The following is a 15,431-nucleotide window of genomic DNA, read 5'->3' as shown; positions in this document are numbered from 1 at the left end:
CTACTGTGTTGTAAGTGACTGCTGATACCACTGTTTTTATTTCTGTCCCTTTTCTTAATAGAAAATGTGATTTTTATTTTATTTTCCATTACCTTTATTGCATTCATAGATAGCTGTTTCTATAAAGTGAGTTTTATTGATATGGCCATTGCCCATTCAATTTATGGACATGGATGGTTTTCAATTAACCAAAATGAGATGATGCTTTGAAATATGCATGTGCTAATTTGTCTCTTAATGAACTGTGACATAATGCAAAAGATTACAAAGTCCCACAGTGCCATGTAGGGCTTTGTAGGTAACTCCACTGGATCCCATGGCTCCAGAAATTCTCTCTGGCAACACTCCCAGTCGGAGTCTGCAGTGGAAGAAGATGCAGCAAGGAAACAGCATTTGTGCACTGTGTACATCATCAGACTGATCATCTTAATGGCACATTAAGAATAAAGTATCATAAAAATTCTTCCTTTCCCCACATTAACATCACCCTAAAACTGTGTTTCCCAAGATACTTTTCCTTCTGCAGAGCTTTCTATGAAGGAAACTTCTGGAAATTTATAAATTTTTGCCTTAAGGTATTTGCCTATTAACCTATTTTCACCAGTCTCTGTAGATATTTTCCTTTTGAGCTTTCCGCAGGACACAATTGAGCCAAACTGTTTCTCAGAACCCATTTTATGACAAGCTGTTGTTGGGAAAGGACATAGTTACAGCTGATGTGTATTTTGTAGCAAGAAACACATGGACTTTCTAAGAAACATCTAATAAAACCCCCCTTAACCTCCATCACCACCACTGAAACTTTAGCCTTGTCATCATCAATATTAACTTCAATGTTCACCTAAATTTTCTCTATAAATCCTTTAGCAAAAAGGGGTAGGAAAGAAAGATAACAGAAATAACCATTGAATCACAGAATCATCAGGGTTGGAAAAGACCTCCAAGATCATCAAGTCTAATCTTTGACCGACCATCACCACCACAACTAAACCACAGCGCGAAGTGCCATGTCCCGTTGTTTCTTGAACACTTCCAGAGATGGGGACTTAACCACCTCCCTGGGCAGCCCATTCCAATGCTTTCAGTGAAAAAATTCTTCCTGATGTCCCGACCTGAACCTCCCCTGGTGCAGCTTGAGGCTATGTCATCTCTTCTGTCACTAGTTAACTGAGAGAAGAGGCCGAACCTCATTTTCCTACAACCTCCTTTCAGGGAGTTGTAGAGTGATAAGGTCTATCCTGAGCCTTCTCTTCTCCACACTAAACAGCCCCAGCTCCCTCAGCTGCTCCTCATATGACTTAATCTCTAAACCCTTCACCAGCCTCACTGCTCTTCTCTGGACCTGCTCCAGCACCTCAATGTCCTTCCTGAACTGAGGGGCCCAGAACTGGACACAGCACTCCAGGGATGGCTTCACCAGCGCTGAGTACAGTGGAAGAATCACCTCCCTGGTCCTGCTGGCCGCACTATCCCTCATAAAGGCTAGGATTCCTTCCTGGCCACATGGGCACACTGCTGGCTCATGTTCAGCTGCTGCTGACCAGCACCCCCAGGTCCTTTTCCAGCCACTCTGTCCCCAGCCTGTAGCACTGCAGGGGGTTGCTGTGACCCAAGTGCTGGACTTGGCACTTTGCTGTGTTGAACCTCACACAATTGGCCTTGGCCCATAGATCCAGTCTGTCCAGATCTCTCTGCAGAGCCTTCCTACCCTCCAGTACATCAATAGTCCCACCCAACTTAGTGTTGTCTGGAAGTGCACTTGATCCCTTTGTCCAGATCACTGATAAAGGTATTAAACAGGACTGGCCCCAACACTGAGCCTCGGGGAGCCCCACCAGTGACCAGCCACCAACTGGATGCAACACCACTCCCTGGGCACGGCCATCCAGCCACTTTTTAACTCAGCAAAGAGTGCACCTGTTCAAGCCATGGGCTGCCAGCTTCTCCAGGAGAGTGCCGCAGCAGACAGTTTCAAAGGCTTTGCTGAAGGCTTTGATGAGTTTTACCTTGTTTCCAAACACTAGTACTCCATCAGGATGCTCAATCACTGTGCTGTGTGAGCCTGGGCTCAACATTCAGGCAACCCTTTTAGCACTCAGTTGTGAATGCTGAGCCCTTACTACCTCCCTCTACACAGAGACAAACTTTTGAGCTATGATTAGGATGGCTAATGAAACGGAATTCTTATTTTCCTTTTTTTTTATTCACCAAAATTCAGATCTCACATATTAGGCGCAAATTTAGAATAAAAAGTCATAAGAAATGAGATGTGTATCATGTATCTGGACTTTTTGCCATTTCTGAAATGGAAATTTCTTTTGTCTGAACGAAGACGCGGAATTTGGTTAGGAATAATTAAGACATTTTGACTAACCCTTTATACATAAAAATATCTAGTTGCTCATGCAGTCTCTCCAAGGGCGCATGCATAGAGCAAAGTTGTCACAGATTAGATCTGCAACAATCTAAAGCATTTTTGCACAAATTGAGGTTCTAAAGCTTTGTCAGATTTCACAAATGCAGCCTACATGCAGTCTAGTCATACCAGTCATTTGTTTGAAAAGACAATATTTAGAATATGAAAAGATCATTCACCATTCAAAAAATACATTATTCCTGAGGACAGTGTGTGCCTTATACTTTAGGAAAATAACGTGCAGTCAATGAAAACAGTATACTAAATGAAGTCTAGCAAAAAGGTTTCTCAGCTTAAGCAAATGGCTAGATAGTGGCGAGACTTTTACACATTGCTGACATCCTCCAAAAGTAAAGGACACACAGAGTGTTTCTCCAAGCTTCTTGTGCTTTTCCAGTGCATAAAATGCACCATGTCAGATCTACATACTTGCCTTTAGTAGATTCCTATATACCAGTGTTGAAAATAATTAATAGCATATATATTTAAATCTCAAATACAAAAAGATTTTCTTTTTTACGTGTTTTTTTAAGTCCAATTGGAATTTGCCTAAGTATGTATTGACAGGTGCCGATATCCACAGCAGAAACAGGAAAGTACAAAATAATCAATATTTCTGATTTTTGCCTGATTTTACCCTTTATCTTTATCCCTTGGGCCAGCCAAGGCATTTTGTTTTTAGAGAAAACATTAAAAAGAGCTCATCTGTGACCTTCTGAAGAACTGAAGTACGATCACTGTGGCACAGAAACAAAAACTCTGACACAGGGTTAACGCTGTCAAACTGTGCTTGATAATCCACAGAATGAAACAGAGAGACAATCCATCAAATCAAATGCTGTGATTCTGTAAGCACCGAGGAGAGTGCACTCATTTTTTTCTGATAATGACTCCTGAGGAATTTAACACATAACCCAGAATATGAATAAACAAAACAGCCTTTCCAAAACATGGGAAACTGAGCCCTTTATCACAGAATGAGTAAGTAATATATCTGATTGGACCAGATCTTCAAATTTCTTTCCTCCTGTTATGCAATACTGTAGGTACTCCTATAGTTGCCTTGTCTGGTCACAGAGAGCAGGAATTAACCAAGAAATCTCATTAATATGGTGAAACAATTAAAGAACTTAAAAGTCTGATGCTAGGTCCTCTGGATACAACAGATTCTATTTACCCACTCTGATGGGTCTTGACTCTTGAAATTAATTCTATTAGAATAAAATAAAATTATTGTGCTAATAGATGCAAGTGAATATTGGAATCACACTTTTTAGTTCAATAGGGTATTGTAAATAGTAAAAATTCAGGTCTTTTCATATCTGTCAGCAGTGATTTTGCTGCAGCTTTATCCCTAAAAATAATGTTAAAATTTGCAGCCTTTATAGTTACTGTGCTTTGTGACCCTTTGTTTTTTTAAAATTTTCTCATCCAATACAGAGAAACATTATTTAAAATTGTACAAGAGAAATACAAGATTGTAACTCTGGGTCTCCATACCCTTCTCTGCAAGGCATCCCTGCAAACTTGTTTAAACTGTTTAAGTGCTTTTCCCCTATTATGAAATGTTAGTAATAGACAATTTCATCACCAAAATTTGACTATAACCACAAACAACACTGCAGTATGCTGTTTGCACATAAAAACTGAAATTTGATTCTTACATGAACATCTACTTTTTATAGTGATTTTATCCAAAAAGCCCCCCCAAACTGTAAGAAGGCATAGTAGTAATAATAATAATAATAATAATAATAATAATAATAATAATAATAATAATAATAAAAGTAACCACTGTATGTGTATGCATTTATGTACAATCTGTATATATATTTGCCTGTATCTATCTCCCATGTTTTGACATATTTAGGCCAATAAAAGAAGTGCATGTTACTGGAACATTTACTATTACAGTAAGAAGAGCATTGTTAGAAACTGTTTCTCCTTCCCTGAACAAGCAAGTCACGATGTTATACTGTACATCTGATATATATGTGCAGAAGCTTGCATACTATAAAAAAGTTAATTGTATTTTGAAGACTAAGTCATTTGCACAGCATGGGAATATTTCAAGTTAGCATTTTGCGAAGTCATGGAATCATTGCCCAGAAAGGCCAAAAGGAACAGTAACACAGACACCTGCATGCTACATCAGAGCAGGAAAATGACAGTTCTTTCATCCTGGAAGCATGTGGAGGTGGCCTTTCCACACACACAGGTGGAAAGACAACTCAACAGCTGTGTCATTTTCAAAGAGAGCTGCAACGTGGGTAACGTGATGCATTCTGCTAGTGCTGCTGTTTTCTTTTTGAATTTGGAATTTTTGGTTTTCAACTAGAAGGATAAATTAATGACACTGATGTGCAAATCTTAAACTGCATAGTATATATATTAAGCAGCCACAGACCCCTTTTTTTAGGGTAGGACCACATCCACAATCTCAGCAAGAGACTAGGACAAACCTGACAAAACAGTAAGCCTGAAAGATCAAGTTATGGCCACAAAGGCAACAATTGCTCTTTTCTTTAGAGGCATTACAGATGGAACTGAGCAATCAGAAGCTGTAGAAGTAGTGGATATCATATAAGTTGGTTTTAGTCATGCCCTTACTCTTTAAGTTCACAGGTAATTTTTTTGTTTTCATTGCGCTGGTAATTCACAATTTCATTATGCTGAAGGTTCATGCTGTACCTTCACGAACAGCATGAACATTCCTGGCCTTTTTTCAAACCAGTGTCCAAGCTTTTACGCTGACTGCACGTTCCTGAGTGCCAATTCTCCTCGAGAGCTCACCACAGACCAATTACAGGTAAGGCTTTTCATTGCCATCACTGGAAACATCTGTTTGCCAGTGCCCACCGAAGTCTGCAACTGCACTGCCCAGCAAGAACATATATACACCACGAGAGGATCTCACACGCCGATGCCCGACTCTGACTTCATTTTGTAACTGCACTCTTCCATTTCAAACAGTGTTTTTGTTGCAGCACAGTAGTGACTAAGGCCATTCATGGTGATACTGTTTCCCGTTCTTTTTCCTTTCTCTTTGCAAATGTTCCAGTTCAGCCTCATACATCATTTCCTGGACTAAGTATTTCTCTCTCCTCATTCTGTCGCACAAGTCTTTGGGCATGTCTGGAATCAGGTAGGCAATGAAGGACTTTATTCCAAAAACAAGGTGCTGGAAAGAAGAACAAAAAATAATTGCTTAAAAAAATGGATAATTATTCATTTATAGGTCCACATTTTTAGAGCCCAAAGAGTCTGTAGTAAAACTGGACCTGAGGTTCAATTCATGACTGAACGGCAACTGCTTTGTTTTTTTTAATAAAAACACACACTGATATGGGAATAAATGACTGGTCTAACACAAATGGGGAAACGCTGAAGTCTTCTGAAAAGTAAAATTAAGGGTACAGTTAGTGACTTAAATGAAGGTGTGACTACAGGATATGCTAGTCTGATTAACAAATGCAAGCATTAAGTACAAGCAGTCTTTGTTAAGAGCTTATAATGGAAACAGGAACCAGATTCCTGAATAGCATGCAATACATTCTTCAAACATATTTCTACTTTTACATTAGGTTAGAATCATGTATCATTTTCCTAACACATATTTTATCTTGTAATAACTGAGTCTAATGTACTCAAAACTTGCATTTCTTCTTTTTCAATAAAATGTAAAAGATTTGGTTGGGAACCAACATGACATATAAGACGACTGTTAAGGAAATATGATTTTAGAGGGACGCTAAAATAAGTGCATGCTCTGTCAATTCTGTTTGAAGCAGCTGATAGACAACCCTTTGGGGAAGACAATTTTTTTGTCCTCTCTCTTGACCATAATGAACAAGCAAGTGGTGAAAATGGCAATTTACTTATAGAACTACTGTAAAGAATAAACTCAGACTTTAGAGAGGAAGAAAGGAATTGTTCCTATCCACAACTAACCTCAAATACTATGATGAAGGCCAGCCGTGCTGCCAGGACATGCCAAAACTGCAAAGTGAATTCATATGGAGTTGAACTCCATGGTGGGGCTCTGTAGTCTCTATACCTGCAAAGCAAAGAGAAACCAAATAAATTAGCCTGTGCTGAAAAACCTGAACGTGGTCAAGTGATCTCTAGTTCATCCCAGATCTGTCTAAAAGGAGAGAAACTGAAGAAGGAGAGAAAAGCAGACTTCAAGAGGAATGAAACAGAAAAGGAGAACAGTCCACAATACAGGGTATTAAATACTGTTGTTTATGAGATGGTACTTTTTGCTTCCAAAAATCCAGAGCAAACAATTTCTTTTATTGTTACAAAGCTGAAGTGTTAAGTTCAAATGTGTTGACTCTCAATTTGTTCTTGTCTTTGCTTATAAGCACCTATGGTTCTCCAGACAAAGCTGGCATAAATGTAACACGATTCTAATTTAAACTAATGCTCACTGCAAAACTAAATCTGAAACCAGGAGTTCATGCATGCAACATCATATTTCATTTTTATGCTGAATTTCTTGTATTCATTTTGCATAACTGTTTGCAATCTCAACCTGGGTTACAGCCACAAAAACTTTAATTGTGTATTTTAATGAATAGACTTCAGAACGCTTAACAAAACCGAAATGAGAACTTTTACCCTTCTTGGCAGGTGGTGAAACTTTGAAATTAAATAATTCATAGAGGCACGAAAGATAATGTTTTGCAAGAGTCCTGGAAAAACTCAGAACACAGGTTTTCAATGTGTTAGTAGTGTGTCCTACCACACACTGTTTGCACCTGAAACTTCATGTTGAACAAACATGAACTCCAATGCTTTTTACAGGGAAAAAAGGGAACTATTATACCAGCGATTTAAACTTTAAATTTATTGTCTGCTTTAATGTCCATTCCAGCATTACAAGAAGGGAGACATACCGACAGTATCCTGAGTATCCCATCCCAAGTTCACTCAAATCAAATACCGATAAACTGCTGTTGACATATCCTTTTAAGCATCTGAAAGGAAAAGCCAAAGGGTCAGGACCTTCTTCATAAAGTGGTTATACAGCATAGATCCTGTATGTAAGCATATTCTGCTATCACACACTGTGAGCACACTATTTTATTTAAGAAATATATCTGTTACAAGTTAAGTACATTATCACAGAAATACAGCAGCAAAAGTGTGCTTCCACTGAAATATATATGTATATATAAAGAATATCTTAATTACTTTTCTTGTCTGTACCCTTGATCTGTACAGGGACCATATTTGTATGCATAGACAAAACGTGGAATGTAATCAGAAGTAATGGCAATAACAAAGGCATTGGTGATGACAGCCAGAACTCCAATTCCTTCCAGAATTCCATACCAGATACCTAGAAACAAGAGAAACGAAAACAACCTTGTCAGGTTTCTATGACCATATTAAGTCATATAAAGTCATATTATGATAATAAAGTCATTATTAGACATACAGTTTTCCTTTCTTACTGGGAAAGAATTATGAGTCAGAAAAACGAGTCAAGATTCCGTTTTAAACCAAAAGTGTATTTAGTCCTTATATTTAATTTCTAAATTCATTTGATTTTAAACCTAGAGTTCCACAAATCAGAAGCCTGAAATACTGTTTAGCCTGTTTTCAATATTCAAACTATTACGATTCCTTATTGCCAATGAAAAACAAATCTGATGAGTCCTCTTTCTGTTGCTTAACAGGAGAGTGGTCACTGAGATCTGCAGGTTATAGCATCGTCTTGACACGTGAAATATTTCAGGAGTTGAGCTGTTTTAAAGAAGAAAACACAAAGAGATGGTACTGACAGCGGCAGCCACCAGGTTCTCTCACCTATATCTGTTGCTCTTGCAGGCATGGGTCTGCGCCACTGCGTGACAAACTTGTACGCATCCAACCTGATTTCTATGATGTTGTTCAGCAGTGCCAGGAGAGGTGCCAAGGGGAAGGCAGCAACAAAGATGGTGGTAAAGCCAAACTGTAAAACTAGACAGGCATTTCTACGGTTAGAAATCGGAAACGCGAAAGATCTTTCAGCATGCAACACAGGTCCTCTTTCTGAAGAAAACCCACCCCTCCCCTAAATTGGCTCACCCATCTCTAAATATTCGTCCATTAAACCATGGAGATTCATAGGCTGCAGATTCCAATCTTTTTCCCACTGAGGTAGAGAAATTTTATTCTCCATTGATTGCCCTCTTCTCTTCATTTTGCGTCGTGACCACCAATTCTGTAACAAACTTTATTAGATAAAGAGAGTATTATTGACTGTATCTGCTCAGTAATCCAAAATATTTTCTGGTATTGTTTTGAAGTAAGTAGGCCTACTTTGAATAGCACTTGAATGCTTACTTCCATATTTTTTGGAAATATTTACAATATCATCTAAGATATAATTCAAAGTTCTCAAATACAAGTTCTCAAAATTCTGCATTATGATTTTAATTATATCTTTAATGTAGCATGTTCAGCATTGTACAAATAAGCTTTTCAGAACATGGAACATGCTTGCATAGACTCTTTTTTTGTACCATTTACCTGAATGACTTAATTAAAAAAAAAAAAAAAAGAAAAAAAATTATGCATAGCAAGAGCATTAAAAAATAAATAATTTTATTTTCAGTTCTGTAAAAGACAAACTAAGTGAAGCTCAGTAAGAACTTACTAGAATACAGTGAATAGGAGAATACATCTATTTTTGAACAAACCTAAAGATCTACATGCCCTACAGAATATCTTTTTTCTTGAAGTAGGAAAAAGGGTTTTAAAAATGTGTTGCTGAACGCTGAAACTACAGATATTTAAGACTATTTTTCAAAAAGCTGGGCAGATATCTTTTCACAAAGTAGTTATAAATATTAAGTAGATAACAGCTCACAAATTTAAGTGTTATACAAATGAAAAATATTATCCAGTACTGACACAGGGGGTAATTCAAGACTACTGTTTTGTTTCTAGATATTAAGGAAAAGAGACTGAAGATGGAAAACTTTCTTATAAGTATTTTTATAAACCGCTACTATTTTTTTCTCAAGCTAATTTAGTGTTTGGTTCTTGATCTCTCTTGTTACTGAAAGAGCAACTGTTGCCAAAGTTGCAAACAACGGTTCTGTCAAAACAAAACACTTCCTCCCATTACAGAATGCAAGCATGTTCTAAAATAATAATAATTCTAAAATAAATTCTAGACACAGCTAAGATCCTGCTAGGCTGAGAAGACAGGAAGACTGGTAGTTCAAGTAGGTTTCTCCTTTCCAAAAATCCACATTTCGCAACATACAGTACACTGCCCCTCATTTGCAGAATGATTGCATGTTGTGAGCATAACCCTTTCTGACATATTGTCACGGTGGAGACTTCAGTTAAATTAAATTAATATTTGATGATCAATCTTTCCTGAAAACATATTCTTCCAGCTTCAAAAGAACTGTAAGACTCCCATTACTCTCTTCAGAAGCTGAACAGCTCTGTTTGTGTCATGGAAAATGAAATTATAATAAACAATTTAGACAGTTACCATACCCCGAGAAGCTTTGTCTTAGAGCAGCAGTTAATGCTTTCCTTGGGAATAAAATTACAGTATGTGAGATGCAAAAAGTGAAAACAGTCTCCAAACCTAAAAATACTTCTTCCTATCATTGACTCACCCTAAAATGTATTCACTATTTGTAAACAATTAACTTTAACATCTGAACTTACGGATAGCCTAGTTCCATGAAGTTGTTCCACATTTGTTTTAAAACCATAATAACTCCCATTTGCAAGCACAGATCTATCAAGCAGCCACTAGGATGACACTGAAATGAAGTGGAAAAAGATCAATAGCTAAAATTAAGAGAATTCTTTTATTTTTATTTGTTCAGAAGGTAAATGAAAAATATTAAATATATTTGGTGAAAAACACTAATCTGTATCTACAGAAATATTAAAAAATATGTATAAGAGAAATATTAACCCAGACTTCAGCTGAACAACCTTATTATTTCTTGGAGAACTAGACCATATTACCTAAGTTAAAGGTATGTGTACTAGATATATGACAAATGATATAGACCATTTCACTTAGATCAATATATACTTATTCACTTTGAAAGAATGGAACAATTGGTAATATTCTAAGTCCAAAGAGAGACTGAATTTCTGGTACTGGTATCTTAACTAAATGGACTGCCATATTAAAATGTTTAGTAATTACAGAACCATTTTTTCAGACCACGGACTTCAAAGTTATGATGCTTTACTCTGTGGATATCAAGGTTCAATAGAAGAAAATTGTTTTTCAGAGATAAGAGATAACTTCAGCATGCTGGTGAGTTGCAATCCTAACATATTCTCAGGTTAAGTTTTCAAAACAGTATCTTTCTTCTTTTAAATCATAGAATTATATATTAGTTTGAGTTGGAAAGGACATCCTAAGATCATCTAGTCTAAACTCCTGCAATAAACATGGCCACTTTCAACTAGATGAGGTTGCTCAAAGCCCCATCCAACCTGACTTATAAGTGTTTCCAGGGACAGGATATCCACTGCCTCTCTAGGTAACCTGTTCCAGTGCTTCACCATCCTCACATTAAAAAAAAAAAATCTCTTCCTTATACCTAGTCTGAATCTAGCCTCTCTTAGTTTAAAACCATTACCCTTGTCCTGTCTCAACAGGCCCTACTAAAAGTTTGTCCCCATCTTTCTTATAAGCCCCTATAAGTACTGAAAGGCAGCAATAATGTCTCCTTGGAGCCTTCTCCAGGCTGAACAACCCCAACTCTCTCAGCCTGAATTCACAGCAGAGGTGCTCCAGCTCTCTGACTCCTTTTGTGTCCCTTGTCTGGACCCACTCCAACAGATCTGTGTCTTTTCTGTGTTGATAGAAATTTAAGAAGCTGATAAAAAAAGCTGATGGTTTTATATTTATGTCCTCCATTCAAAAATCCCACACACTCAGGAGATTCCAAACTTGTAGGACTTAGTAGTGCTTGTGAGATAAGGGACTATCCCTGTTTAATTTTCCCAAAGACAGAGGCAGAAAGAACTGTGTCTCTTGGGCAGAGTCACTCAGCACAGTGGAGAACACAGAAGGAAAAACACACCTCCTGTTTCTTACCCTTTGCTATAAATAAGAGTTTACTATTTGCTGCACACAGACGGAATAATAAATCTTTCAAACTGGGCATTCATGTCCTTCAGCCATTTCCTTTTTACTCATGGAAATATCACAGGAACACAAAGCAGGATTGCTTACCTCTTCCAGTCTCCATCTGTTAAAGAGCTTATTGTACTTTCCCGGGCGGCCTGCAAATCTGGAAAATAAGATTTCTGTTTCTCAGTGGACATTCCAAGAACACCCTCTATCAGTACTTATTTCACAACATCCACTGGATAAACTCAGGAAATATCAAAAGATTAAATCACACGGGCTTAAATCTGGTATCTGTAGGATATGGAAGTCTCAGAATGCAAACAAGGACCATCATTTTGCAAATGACCCTAAGCTTTTATCATGTCCTGAACAAAAATACTAGCTTCAGAGGTTTTAGATGTTAGCTATTCAGATCTAATCTACTCCTAAAACGATAAGCCATTGCAATACATAGGAATTTACTGCAGCACAGGGATCTGCTTGTCCCCGTGAAGTGTACATTTGATAACAAACTGAATCAAAATTCTTGATGACCTCAGTGAAACTTATAAATGATAGAGAAAAAAACCCATGTCTGGTCCTACTAGACACAGGAGAGAGCAAGACACAAAGAAGTTTAGATACTGGATGGCAAATACACCAGTGGATGTAACAAACAGGTATCACTAACAGATTTTACAAAAAGGGTTTTCGCTTTTCTGCTTGTTTGGTTTTGTTGTTGTTTTCTTCCAATCAATCTTCAACTGAAATTCTACTGTAACACTTTATAGAAGGTACTCTGAAATATTCTGTAGGTTCTGGAGGAATGGTAAGTGTGGCCATAACAAAACTGAACTGAAGAGGAAGGAAGGTTAGACCTGTACTGTATCTCATGCTTTGAGCTAAAGATACACACAAAAATTGGAGCCAGAATTTCTGCTTCCTACTCTTGCCAGACAATATTTACTATTTGTAGAAATGCATCCTGGGAAATGTAAGTCATGGGGAACTAAAAGAAAATAATTAATAAAGCCTATTAGCACAGGACTAAGTACAGACCCACATTTAGGCAGTGGTTGCATTTTCAAGAGCTCTGACTTCTCATTTTGTAGGAAAGTCACGTATGCAGACCCACTTAAAAAGTAAAATTTTTACTCTCTAGTTTCATGGATAAACATTTCAAGGGCCCAACCCGCACACACAATTAAAAACATTAATTTAGTGTTACTAATTATCCCCAGAAACCAATTAGCACCTAAATCTTACAGTTCAAACTGTCACTGTATTTTCTTCAAACCCATAAAATTAATAAGGATTTTGAGTTCTGGGCAAGTTTTCCTGTAAGTGCAGTGAGCAAAGGTAACTTACCTGCCAAGAAAAAAGGCAATGTAGAAGATAGAGCTGTTCAAGTTGACAAACTGGAAGAGGAACATTTTCAAGGCAAAGCTGTTTTCCCATTCAGATTCTGTTCTAGGATGCTCTTCAGAAAGACACAATATACATTATATAAACAAAAATGAAACTGATTTATGTGTAACTCTGTTCACACAGAAATCAACACTAACAAAACAAGCAATGGTTTCAAGCCATGTTGCCCCATTATTTTTTCCCCCTTAAAGTGTTCAGTCTACAGATCACAAAACCATTGCCCCAGCTCAGACTGTGCCATTTCTATGTGGAAACAGGAGATGCAGTACAGGATAGAATCAGTACAGAATAGATCACAATTCTGTGGGAAGACATCTGTTCCATTTCCATGAAAAAAATCTGAATTCAGTGTGAATCTTTAAAGGTACCTTGATTCAAAGAAAAAAACACAATACAACGAAAACCAAAACCAAAGAAAGACCAAAAAAAAACCCCAAAACAAAACAAAAAACCCAATGCAAACCACCACTGACAAAAGACCAAAAATCAAAAGAAAGGATGGAGGTTCTTTTTTGGATTCTTTTGGAAAGAAATGTAGAAATGCTTGTAGGACTATAAGTGTTGTGTGTGGGTCTGCACTGCCTTGGATATTTTTTCCTTAAGGTTTGTAGAGCATTATTTATGTCTGAATTAGAACTTGGTGATAGTGATTCAAAACTAATTTTTACAAAATCCATCTTTGATGGATGTATCAAACTTGGAATACACTACACTTAAACTACATTAAAGCACATACATGAGTCTTAAGTCTACAATGCCTGGATTTGTCAATTAAAATTTGTACTACTTAATTACTCTGATCTAATGATGACTAAATTTGGACACAAACATACAAGATATTAGCTTTACATATGGACACTTGTTCCCAGAAGTTAAAGTGTCCTTCTCTGATACAAAACACCTTAGAAAGAGTAATGAATTACCTAGATCGAACATCTAATGCTCCATCACATTTAATTCAAGAAATTCCTTTTTTTTTTTTTTGTAATTCTTCCATATATTTTGGGAAAAAATAGCTTGTGCACTTAAACAATTATTTTCTTTCCTATTCCCTGGTCTGTAATAACACAATATATTCTAAAAGGAATAGAAATAAGTTTGATCTGAGAAAGTACTTTAAAATATTTTACTACTTTGAGTAAGTTGACTATCCATTCTGAATCTTTCTAACCTGTTCAACTGCCTGTTACCTGAAGCACTATAAAGTTTCGAGCACCTTGTTTAATACTTTAACCAGAAGAGGGAGCTGTTGAATTTTAGCAGCCAGCTTGTATTTAACCAAGACAAGATGACTTGCATATTTTGACATGGGCTAAAAGTGAGTATGTAAAAAAACCAAACGGTAACACATTGAAACAGTCGGAGACCATAAATTCTCTCTTTGCTTTCTTGTTTCCTATAAGCTAGAAAGCTTTTTCTCTGCAACTGAATCATGACTAGAGGCTTCAGTATAAAATTTTAATGTGACAGAATTAGAGCCACTTGAAAATTCTTAACATTTTCATCTTGGACAACATAATTTTATCTTAACCCTTTTTTTTTCCATATGAAAGTTCAAATTAAAAATTAGTAAAACATAAACAAGGATTTGGAGAAAATGGAAAAAACCTTTCAGCATTCCAAGAAAGAATGTGTTTTGACTTTCGCTCCAAAGTAAGATGACACTTTTTCAATGTATATGTACATGAATATGTAATATGAAGCATTAAAAGAAGTAGAAGAATAAATTCCTTTTCATTCTTTGATATTTCTCACTTGCTTAGGGAAATGCCGGAAACGTGCCATGCAGAGATGAAGTTTTCAAAACCCTACTTCATGGGACTATAAAGGTATGTGCCACAGCCAGCAAGAATCATATCATTAGTGAAAACCTACATACCTAAGTCTGTCAGGAGATAGGCAACCTTCTCATACACCTAAAACAGAAATAAGAGATGCAGTTTTCCTTTGCATGAATGTGCATACTGGCTGAGGATATCAGCTTTCTACTGAAAACTTCCTTATTTCTCAATATATTGACTATCCCCAGTCTTTATTTTAAATGACACAGCCCAAGTGTTGGCAGTTACCAACTCTGAAAAATATTTCCTTGAGTATTTACTATAAATAGCAAGTTATTTTTGGTAGCTTTGCTTGGTCACTTGAATGTACTTTTTATGACTCAGAGTGATCATATATAATAACAGAAACAAAAACACAACTCTGACTGGAAGAATGATTTCTAACTGAAATGACTGCACAATCTCCTTAAGAGATTTAAAAACCATTGTTTGCCGTGTTCTTATTCCTTTTTACCTGATTGTGCTTGCATGGGAACAGAAAGATGATAAATAATATTGCAGCTGGAAGAATAGAGTTTCTATCCATGTACATAGTGCTACAAGGGCAAATGATTAAACTCCTGCTGTCATAGGACAGAAAAAACTTACACCAACATCATATATCAAAGTAATTCTAGGAATGTGCAACACTGATACCACAGCTGCATTT

General features: G+C 36.8%; 1 protein-coding gene across 6 annotated transcripts in view; it reads right to left on the bottom strand.

Moving 5' to 3' along the window:
* Nucleotides 1-1,510: 1,510 nt before the first annotated feature.
* The window catches only part of ANO3 (anoctamin 3), a 133,890-nt gene continuing 119,969 nt past the window's right edge, over nucleotides 1,511-15,431 (bottom strand). For all 6 annotated transcript variants that reach the window (XM_032690447.1, XM_032690442.1, XM_032690445.1 and 3 more), the window contains exons 18-27: nucleotides 14,821-14,857; nucleotides 12,882-12,993; nucleotides 11,637-11,694; nucleotides 10,100-10,197; nucleotides 8,495-8,640; nucleotides 8,234-8,386; nucleotides 7,616-7,763; nucleotides 7,318-7,398; nucleotides 6,368-6,473; nucleotides 1,511-5,597 (exon numbers count right to left, since the gene is read on the bottom strand). In XM_032690447.1, the coding sequence (XP_032546338.1) occupies nucleotides 5,415-5,597; nucleotides 6,368-6,473; nucleotides 7,318-7,398; nucleotides 7,616-7,763; nucleotides 8,234-8,386; nucleotides 8,495-8,640; nucleotides 10,100-10,197; nucleotides 11,637-11,694; nucleotides 12,882-12,993; nucleotides 14,821-14,857 (1,122 nt within the window). In that variant the 3' untranslated portion in view covers nucleotides 1,511-5,414. The remainder of the gene's footprint in view (nucleotides 5,598-6,367; nucleotides 6,474-7,317; nucleotides 7,399-7,615; nucleotides 7,764-8,233; nucleotides 8,387-8,494; nucleotides 8,641-10,099; nucleotides 10,198-11,636; nucleotides 11,695-12,881; nucleotides 12,994-14,820; nucleotides 14,858-15,431) is intronic.

The sequence above is a fragment of the Chiroxiphia lanceolata genome, chromosome 6 (assembly GCF_009829145.1).
Source record: "Chiroxiphia lanceolata isolate bChiLan1 chromosome 6, bChiLan1.pri, whole genome shotgun sequence".
Lineage (NCBI taxonomy): Eukaryota > Metazoa > Chordata > Aves > Passeriformes > Pipridae > Chiroxiphia > Chiroxiphia lanceolata.
The sequence above is the reverse complement of the archived record's forward strand: the minus strand, read 5'-3'. Positions and strand labels throughout refer to the sequence as shown.